Source organism: Garra rufa, chromosome 21 (assembly GCF_049309525.1).
Source record: "Garra rufa chromosome 21, GarRuf1.0, whole genome shotgun sequence".
Taxonomy (NCBI): domain Eukaryota; kingdom Metazoa; phylum Chordata; class Actinopteri; order Cypriniformes; family Cyprinidae; genus Garra; species Garra rufa.
In genome coordinates, this window is record NC_133381.1 from 19,841,391 (window position 1) to 19,851,887 (window position 10,497).

The 10,497-nt window shown below is 34.2% G+C and overlaps 2 protein-coding genes across 2 annotated transcripts; both read left to right on the forward strand.

The window, feature by feature from the left end:
* The first annotated feature begins 498 nt into the window (after nt 1–498).
* LOC141296053 (COMM domain-containing protein 9-like) lies at nt 499–2,528 on the forward strand. Its single transcript, XM_073827333.1, has 6 exons — nt 499–568; nt 676–801; nt 1,278–1,417; nt 1,509–1,543; nt 1,619–1,722; nt 2,111–2,528. Exons 1-6 carry the CDS (start codon nt 518–520, stop codon nt 2,246–2,248), a joined length of 594 nt encoding a protein of 197 aa, XP_073683434.1. The 5' UTR covers nt 499–517; the 3' UTR covers nt 2,249–2,528.
* Nucleotides 2,529–3,933: 1,405 nt separating this feature from the next.
* On the forward strand, nt 3,934–10,283 carry LOC141296161 (THUMP domain-containing protein 2-like). Its single transcript, XM_073827441.1, has 10 exons — nt 3,934–4,081; nt 4,392–4,524; nt 4,887–5,098; nt 5,393–5,470; nt 6,044–6,096; nt 6,169–6,256; nt 7,331–7,405; nt 7,503–7,617; nt 9,668–9,788; nt 9,882–10,283. Exons 1-10 carry the CDS (start codon nt 3,995–3,997, stop codon nt 10,207–10,209), a joined length of 1,290 nt encoding a protein of 429 aa, XP_073683542.1. The 5' UTR covers nt 3,934–3,994; the 3' UTR covers nt 10,210–10,283.
* Nucleotides 10,284–10,497: the final 214 nt, after the last annotated feature.

Below are 10,497 nucleotides of genomic sequence, written 5' to 3' on the forward strand. Positions count from 1 at the left end.
TCTTTGTGTGTTTTTTGCAAATAGTAAACATTTTCATGATAAACTCTTTCTGTGGCTCCATTCCTATATAGAGAATGTTTGACGAGTTTCAAGAAGTGTTTTTAAAAAGGGTTAATTTGTTTAAATATTCACATATTTGAGTTGATACAAGTTAAGTATTTGGTTTCTCACACTTACACATTTACTGTACCTCTGTATATATTAGTTCCTATGATTCATTTGCTGGTTCTAAAGAGCTTTCTTTGGTGTCAGGACTAGCTGCACAAAATGTCAGTATTTTATATTAAAAGCTTTTTAGTCAAATATTCTGAGGCACTTGTGTGCTTTTTGAGAACACTAGAAAGCCATGCAAGGTTATCTTAAAAGCCTATCAATCACGAAATCTATTTAAACCACGTCTTGTTAGTTTGAAAATAGTTTTGGGACGAACATCTCAACATTGAGATCATTTCCGGACAAGGGCTTTTATTTTGACACTAGACTCTGTCGTGAATTCACGTGACTTTGAGACCGAAACATGGCTTTTCTTACAGAGGATCAGTTCACTGCGTTGCAGCTGCTTTTAAAGGTAGGCAATATAGTATATGATCATTTCTTTATTAATATGCAGTGTGTCTGTGTTCGTTAACTAGACTGAACTGTAGTGTATTCTGTCACTATTTACTATTCATTCAGGCTCCGTCTAAAGATGCGGTGCGGCAGATCTGTACAGAGAGTTACCCAGCCGGAGCCTCTAAGTGTCAATCTGTAGTAGAAAAAACTGCTAATGCTCTGTCTGTGTCCAAAAGTGAAGCGATACAGGTTGGTTCATGCCATTTAATTCATTAAATTATAAACTTCCCAGTTTAAAGACCTCTGATAAAATAAAAGTAGGTGTTTGCTATGTTTACACTTGTAACGTGGGAAACACTGTCAGAAACTGCAGTTTGTCAATAAGTCCCAAAAGAAAGTTGCAGACAAAAAAGTTATTATATATTTTTCTTATTTGCCGTATGAGTGTATCATAATTAACGTATGTATGATTTACAGTGGTGGTCAAAATTATTAGAACACTAGTATTTTCACCAGCTAAACATGGTTTTAAGTCAGTTATTTCTATCTTTTGCTGTAGTGTGTCAGTAGAAAATAAGTTTACATCTCCAAACATTCATTTTGCCATTAATTGTAATAATCCAGTGAGATTTTGTGACATAACTCAAATAAATTTTGGTCACCTATGTTATCATTGTTACAGATGTTATGGATGATAAAATATCCTTTATTTTGTTCATCCACAGTTGCTGACAGCTTTTCACATGCTCTCGCATCATGTTGTGTACCAGAATTTAACCTCTCCGGAACAGATTGTGTCAATTTTCCCAGAATCATTCCACTCAAATCTGAAGAATCTGATCACCAAAATTCTTTTGGAAAACAGGTAGATACTTTTTTCAGATTTTTACATAAATCTAAATTGAATTTACCCTGATGACAAGTTATTAACCAATTTTTGGTGTGAATATTTTCAGTGTCACATGGAGAAATGAAGCTTTGTCCAGTCAAAGTAAGTGTGACGTGGTAGATGACTTTGTTTGAAACCATTTTGGAGCTGTTAAGTCATGACATATGTGTTTTATAGTTTCACTGCCAAAGCTGGTGGATTTGGAGTGGCGAGTGGACATGAAAACGGCTTCGGACTCATTGAGTCGTATGGCTGTACCAACTTGTTTGTTGCAAATGAAAGTAAGCTTCAGACATAATCAATGCTGTAATATATGCTTAAGCTCATCAGAAGTCTAATTAAAGATGTGTATCTGTAATAAAAATAAAATATTGGTTTAAAGGAGTAGTTTGCTTTCAGAACAAAAATGTCAAAGTTCAAACTCGGGAGCACCATAGAAGTCAATTATATGGAGAGAAATCCTGAAATGTTTTCCTTTAAAAAACACAATTTCTTTATGACTGAAGAAATAAAGACATGAACAACTTGGATGATAAGTGGGTAAGTACATTATCTGTAAATTCTTGTTCTGAAAGTGAACGACTCTTTTAAGACCTCTTTTTGATTGATTTTGATTATTCAAGAATAAAATAACGTTTTTAATAGATTTTGTGTATGTGTTTGCTGTAGCTCCAGGACACTCCTTGCCTCAGCAGCGGTCCAAGTGAGTCCACAGTTACAATGGAGCTGAGTAAAGAGACAGTGGACACCATGATAGACGGTTTGGGTCGCATCAGGGACCAGCTGAGTGCAGTGACAAGGAAGTAGATCTGAATAAAAGATGTTGCCCCCGCACCTGTCTGTGGACTTTCAGAATAATAGGCATTGGAAGGATGTCCAAAATGTAAAAAACAAAAGAATGCACATTAAAATTGTTTACTAGGTTAACTGATTCAGTTTGTAAAATGGAGTTTGTTCTTGTTTTGAGTTGTGGCTTGTTTTCTGTTTTCCTTGACTTCTAAATTTTTTCTAGTGCATAAATACTTTTCATTGTCATGGAAATTTTTCACAGCAATAAACTGAACAAATGCTAATCAAATTGACATAATGAACCTGTTTATGTGCTATTACTTCACTTGCATGACATTATACAGTTGGGGGCCAATAAATACACTGGTAGCTTGAGTGGATTTGCGTACATGTGAAAGGCTGGGTCTGTTTTTAGCATGTTTACCACTGACATACATTAAATGTAGTTTCTAATACACTACCCGTCAAAAGTTTTGAACCGTTAGGTTTTCTGCTCACTAAGCCTACATTTGTTTGATCAAAAATAAATGCATTGAACTGTTTTCTATTTCAATATATTTTAAATGTAAATTTATTTCTGTGATTTTAAAGCTGAATTTTTAGCATCATTACTCCAGTCACGTGATCCTTCAGAAATCATTTTAATATTCTGATTTGCTGCTCAAAAATATTTATGTTGAAAACAGTATATTTTTTTTCAGGTTTCTTTGATGAATAGAATGTTTAGAAGAACAGCATTTATCCAAAATATATATTTTTTGTAACATAATGAAAGTCTTTATCATCACTTTTGATCAATTAAAAGCATCCTTGCTAAATCAAAATATTAATTTCTCTCCAAAAAAAAAATATTCTGACTAAGCTTTTGAATGGCATAGTGTATAATGTTACAAATACTTTTCACATCAGATAAATGCTGATCTTTGGATCTTTCTATGCATCAAAGAATCCTGAAAAAAAGTGCTATTTTAAATATTGATAATAATATTAATAAAAAAATATTTCTTGAACAGCAAATCAGCATATTAGAATGATTTCTGAAGGATCATGTGACACTGAAGTCTGGAGAAATACTAAAAATGTAACTGATCACAAAAATATATTTTATAATATATACAAATAGAAAACAGTTATTTTAAATAGTAAAACAATTTCAAAATTGTACTGTTTTTGCTGTACTTTGGATCAAATAAATGCAGTCTTGGTGAGCAGAAGAGACTTCTTTAAGAAACATTTAAAATCTTACTTCACAAAAACTTTTGTCTGGTGTTTTTGGTGTTATCTGTTAATTTTCTCCATGGCCATGAGAGGCGCAATAAACGTTTAAAATCTTCCCTGAACTGAGAAATACGACAAAATAAAAGTTTTGGCTACACTGTGTAAGACATAGACATAATAGTCGGTGCGGCGTCTACTCTCTATTATGTCTATGGTGTAAGAGAGGAAATATTGCAAAATCTTTACAAAATTGTTCGTGAAATGAAGAACAAGGATTCCTTAACTGCAATATTTAAAAAAATATATATAGCGAAAAATAAAGGAAAACAGATGTAGGAAATTACTAAGACACTACAAACATTACCTTGTGATAATATGAATATGATGGTAGAGTTTCATATCTATCATATCTATATTTAGAAAGTCAGCGGTTTAATTTTGACATGTTAGTGAACCCGGAAGTGCAAAGTAGTGTTTACTATGGCATGCCGCTTGTATTTGTAATAATTCACGTTCATAAAATCTGTCTGTAACGCTGATTCGAAGATGGTTAGACAGCTATACTGCACTGCGGGAGCGGGGATGGAGGAGCTGCTGGCCGAGGAGGTACAACACAAACTCTGTGCTACTCAAGTGAGTTTTACCACACTTTATTTCATTGAGGTTATTCATTATTTAACACCATAATGTTTGGAATCTTCTATGGAACTGACATTAGCCAAATCTTTTTTAGTAATTACAGAACCATTATTACAGTAAGTTAATAGATGCATTACTTATGAGCATAGAAGTAAAGTAAGAGGTCCAAACGAAGCCCGTAATTAACCACATAGATTTTCTGCATATTTCTGAATATTAATCCACCTATTGTAGCTATGTTCAGCTTTCACAAAATGATGAGGTAAAGTGTTTTATTGTGTTTTTGTTATGTGCTTTATGTCAGGTGAAGCAGATTCCAGGTAGAGTGTTCTTCAGCAGCAATTCTGATCTACAAACCGTGACACAGCTCAAGTCTGCAGAGAGGCTGTTTCTCCTTCTGCGCAAAGCTGAACCAATTTCACTTCCCAACAATCCAGGTGTGTATAAAGGAGAATTCAGTGCTCTGATTGGTTCAGAACAGATAACATAACAGTCTGTGTGGTTCAGAACAGATAACATAACAGTCTGTGTGGCAACTTTTAATTAGTGTACAAAAATCTACTTGGGCAAACAAACACTCCCTTGTCATAAGAAAACTTCAGTGAACGTACTGTGAACCTATGAGCAGGTCTGATTTACATTAGTGAAATCACATTTGGTTTTAGCCAGTCAGCTGGCTGTGAGAAGCTTTCAGTGGCATCACTTGACTGTTTACTGTAGCTGTTCAAGAGAAAAAAATAGTGTACTTCATTATAAATGCCGCCCATTTTACTCATCTTCCCTTGTCTTGTTTTAATAGCAAAGGCAGCTGTTGTTATAAAGCAGAAAGTTCTGGGAGCTCCAGACATTTGGAAGCAGAAATTCCAAACATGGACAGCCCTACAGCAAGAGCTTGAGCAGCGTGGACAGAAGAGAAAGAGAGAGGAGGAGGAAGAGGATGGTCTGCACACACCGTCCTTCAGAGTGAGCTGCCGTTGTAATGGAGTTATTGCCCGCTCTTATACCTCTCAGGTGTTTATTTTTGTAATATATATATATTTTTAAATGTCATGACATGTTTTAATGTGTTCTGTATAATGCAATCTAATTTAAACTTTGTAATAAGCAGACACTTTATAGATTTAAGCTAATTTTTTACATTGTTATGCAGTATCAATATCAATATTGTCATATAAATTGTAATAAAATGCCTTTAATTAAAAAAATAGTCATTTTAATTAGTGGTTTTAAATTTCGACACTGCTATGTATTAAAAAAAAGTATGCATTTATAAACCCTACTTACTGTGTTTTTGTGTGTGTTTAGAGACTGAGTCGTATCATTGGGATGGCCATCAAAGATCATCTTGGGTGGAAGGTGGACCTAAGAGACCCTGTTCTTGAGGTATGCAGACTTAAATGTGACCCTGGACCACAAAACCAGTCGTACATTAAGTTGCATGGATATATTTGTAGCAATAGCCAACATTACTTTGTTTGGCCCAAAATAATTTTTCTTTAATGTCAAAAATCATTAGGATATTAAGTGAAGATCATGTTCCATAGATATTTTGTACATTTCCTACTGTAAAAATATCAAAAACTTAATTTTTGATTAGTAAAATGCATTGCCAAGACAACTTTAAAGATGATATTCTCAATATTTTTATTTATATAGATTCCTTAGATTCCAGATTTTCAAATAGTTGTATCTCTTGGCCAAATATGGTCAAATCCTAACAAATCATACATCAATGGAAAGCTTATTTATTCAAAGGATTGACCCTTTTGACTGGTTTTGTGGTGCTGGGTCACAAATAATAAAATAAAAGAGACAATAAATGCACACTGAACCACAGGCATTAAAATATTTATGCATAAATGCATGTAAAGAAATACCACATACACACTGATATGTTTACAGTTACAATCAGTTTAGCTATGACTGTTTAAATGGGTTGTCTCTTTGTGTAAATAGGTGAATGTGTATTTAAGCGATGACCATTGCATTGTAGGCATCCCGCTCTTGAAGTAAGTATCTTTCCATATAGCATTTTAAAGTCTATCAATTAAGATCTAATGCAGTGTGTGTGGTTTCTTCAGGCATCCTCTGGCTAGTCGTTCTTATATGAAGCACAACGGTTTACGTTCTACAATAGCCTGGGCCATGAGCTCTCTCTGCCCTAAAAAGGTGAGGTCTAGAATGACCTTTAAAGAGACAAATGCACGCACACACTGTAGAATCATTAAATCAGCAGCATTACTATCAGTCCAAAGTTTTTGAACAGTAAGATTTTTAATGTCTTTAAAGAAGTCTCTTCTGCTCACTAAGCCTGCATTTATTTGATCCAAAGTACAGCAAAAGCAGTAATATTGTAAAATAGTTTTACTGTTAAAATAACTGCGTTCTATTTGAATATATTTTAAAATGTGATTTATTCCTGTGATCAGGAATTTTCAACATCATTACTCCAGTCTTCAGTGTCACATGGTCCTTCAGAAACCATTCTAATATGCTGATTTGCTGTTCAAGAAACATTTATTATTGTTATAATCAATATTTGAAACAGTTAAGTACTTTTTTCAGGATTCTTTGATGAATAAAAAGTTCCAAAGATCAGCATTTATCTGAAATAGCTTTTGTAACATTGTACAATATACCATTAAGAAGGATGCTTTAAATTGATGAAAAGTGATGATAAAGACATTTATAATGTTACAAAAGATTTCCATTTTAGATAAATGCTTTCTATTCATTAAACAAACCTGAAATTCTACTCAGCTGTTTTCAGCATAATAATAATAATAATAATAAATGTTTTTTTTTTTCAGCAAATCAGAATATTAGAATGATTTCTGAAGGATCATAAATAGTAATGATGCTAAAAATTCAGCCTTGAAATCACAGGAATAAATTACATTTTAAAATATATTCAAATAGAAAACATTTTAATTTGTACTTTGGATCTAATAAATGCAGGCTTTGTGAGCAGATGAGACTTCTTAAAAAAACTTTAAAAATCTTACTGTTCAAAAACTTTGGACTGATAGTATATAATATTTTGTAGCTGCAAAAAAAAAAAAATCGAACACTACTGAAATATACGTTCATTTCATTTTCAGCTCAGGCCAAACAAACCAAATAACATCTATTTTTATATTTCATAGTTTCTGTTCTTTTCTTTTTCTCTCTCTCTCTCTCTCTCTCTCTCTCTCTCTCTCTCTCTCTCTCTCTCTCTCTCTCTCTCTCTCTCTCTCTCCACAGCTGAATGATTGTGTGATTTTAGACCCAATGTGTGGAGTTGGTGCTGTGTTATTAGAAGCAGCTCAGGAGTATTCAGTACGTAAATACACATTACAAACTCTAAACTCAACTTGCAACTTTTCGCACAGCGCATTCACATCTGACTATCTGTATACACTGTATGTGTGTTCAGAATGCTGTATTTCTAGGCATGGATACAGACGTGTCGCAGTTGCAGAAAGCTGCAGAGAACGTGAAAGCATCTGGAATGGCAGGAAGAGTGCAGCTACTTCAGTCATCTGCCATGGGTTTGGACAATTTCTCTCCTCTTTTGTCATCTCTGACCTTGTATAACCTTTTTAAAATGTGTCAAGGGTGATCTTTATACACATGAACAGTAATAAAAACAGGCATGAACAGGGTTGAAAACATTTTGTGATTAACTCAGAAATACGTGTACATGCTAATGCATCCTGATGCCGCCTGGATAACACCAGAGCACCGCCTACCTGCACTAAAACAAGGGCTTTAAAGGAATAGCTCATCTAAAAATTAAAATCTGATGAAAATTTAGTCATCCTCAGTCCAAGTCCAAGTTTCTTTTTTCATCAGATCTGATTTGGAGAAGTTTTGCATTACATCACTTGCTCACTGATGCATCCTCTACAGTGAATGGGTGCCATCAGAATGAGAGTCCAAACAGCTGATAAAAACATGACAGTAATCCACAAGTAATCCACACAACTCTAGTCTATTAGTTTATGTCTTGTGAAGTTAAAAGCTGTGTGCTTGTGAGAAACAAATCATCAAGGTGCATTAAAGGAACACTCTACTTTTTTTGGAAATAGGCTCATTCTCCAACTCCCCCCGAGTTAATAAGTTGAGTTTTACCATTTTGAAATCCATTCAGCCATTTTCCTGTTCTGGCGATATCACTTTTAGCATAGCTTAGCATAGATCATTGAATCCTATTAGACCAATAGCATCGCGTTCAAAAATGACCAACGAGTTTCGATATTTGTCCCATTTAAAACTTGACTCTTCTGTAGTTATATCGTGTACTAATACCGGCGGAAAATGTAAAGCTGCGATTTTCTAGGCCGATAAGATTAGGAACTACACTTCCATTTCGGTGTAATAGTCAAGGAAGTTTGCTGCCGTAATATGGCCAAAGCAGGCGCAGTAATATCACGCAGCACATGTGCAAATGCTAACCTAGCTGGGAACTAATTTCAGGCGCTGCGTGATATTACTGCGCCTGCTTCGGCCACATTACGGCAGCAAACTTTTCCAAAGCCTTTTCCAAAAAAAGTGGAATGTTCCTTTAACTAACCCATTGCTTCTGACCAAAATACCAGTCCATAATCCTCAGTAAGACTTTCTTCAGTGAAAATACATCAATTTGTTGTTCTCTCACATCAAAATCCACTGACATATTTGTTTAGAACTATTCTGGATTGTTGATTCTTGATCTGTATTTTTTTGGATAAAAGTCAATAGCCAGAAGCACTGGTTTGAATTTAAAAATGTCTTAATGATGGGTTAGTATATTACACAAGAAACACAAGAAATAAATGTTTGGCCTAGAGTCATGCTTTAGATTATTGTGATGTTTTTATCAGCCATTTGGACTCTCATTCTGGCGGCACCCATTCGCTTCAGAGGATCCATTAGTGAGCAAGTGATGTAAAGCTTAAATTTCTCCAAATCTGTACATCTTAGATGGCTTGAGGGTGAGGAAATTGTCAGCATTTTTGGGATACCAATGTGTGCATGTAATTTGATCAAAGCTAAATTTTCAGCATCATTACTCCAGTCTTCAGTGTCACGTGATCCTTCAGAAATCATTCTAATTTGCTGTTCAAAAAACATTTTTATTATAATCAATGTTTAAAACAGTTGAGTACTTTTTTTTCAGGATTCTTTGATGAGTAGAAAAATCCAAAGATCCGAATTTATCTGAAATAAAAAGCTTTTGTAACATTGTATACTGGTATACTATTAGCAAGGATGCTTTAAATTGATTTAAAGTGGTGATAAAGACATTTCTAATTTTACAAAAGATTTCCATTTTAGACAAATGCCGTTCTTCAAAGAAAACTGAATATTAGAATTTTCTGAAGGATCATGTGACTGGAGTAATGATACTACAAATTCAACTTTGAAATCACAGGAATAAATTACATTTTTAAGTATATTTAAATAAAAAACATTTTAAATAGTAAGAATATTTCAAAATGTTACTGTTTTACTTGCTATTTTACTGTGTGCATGTAATGCACAGTCAAATAAATTAACTAATAAATACGAAAAGCCTTGTCTTTTTTATTAAGATAATTTTTTTTTTCTATTCCTCAGAGATCCCTCTTGCAGATGGGGCGGTTGATGCCGTTCTGTGTGATGTTCCTTTTGGCAGGAAGTTCAGCTGCAGCTCTGACATGCCAACTGCTCTGCCATGCTTACTGAAAGAGATGGAGAGGTGTGTTTTATGAGCATATGTTTATAACTTCTCTACAAATATCTGTGCTTTTGGGCTGCAGTTGTATCGTCAATGTGTTTTTCTTTTTTCCAGGGTACTTCGTGTTGGTGGACATCTTGTTCTGTTACTGAGTTTGCAGCTTTCCGCACAGCTTGAGAAGACAATATGCACACACGAGCACAACCAAAACGTAAATTCCTTAGACACAAATAATGTTCATACTGAGCCCTCAAACACACACAATGAAAGCACAAACACATCAAACCCCTTAACATTTCACAAATCAAGCTCTGAAACGTCAAATACACCGTTATTAATCAGGTCATTACAGGCACAGAGGAAACACAGGGTTAGTCTGGGCAGCACAGATGCATTTATTCACACCTACACCAAAATACAAACTCAGACACACTCGCACTGATATAAGCTCACCCTGATGTGTTTATGTGGACGATTTTACGACAAATGAGATGCTAATAAAAACTATTTAAAAGATTTTGATGTTGTCTTTCATTAAAAATAACTTAGTTATTACTAAAAAGGACAAGTCTAAGTCATTGTAATACAATTGTGGGTTTATAGATGTGTGAGTCTGGTTTGTACAGTATTCAAATCTTTTTTTTGTTTTTGTTTGAGGAGGTGATGATGATGATGTTTATTTAGCTTTGTTTAAATTACTAAAAACTATTTTTATTTATTTATAGTTTAG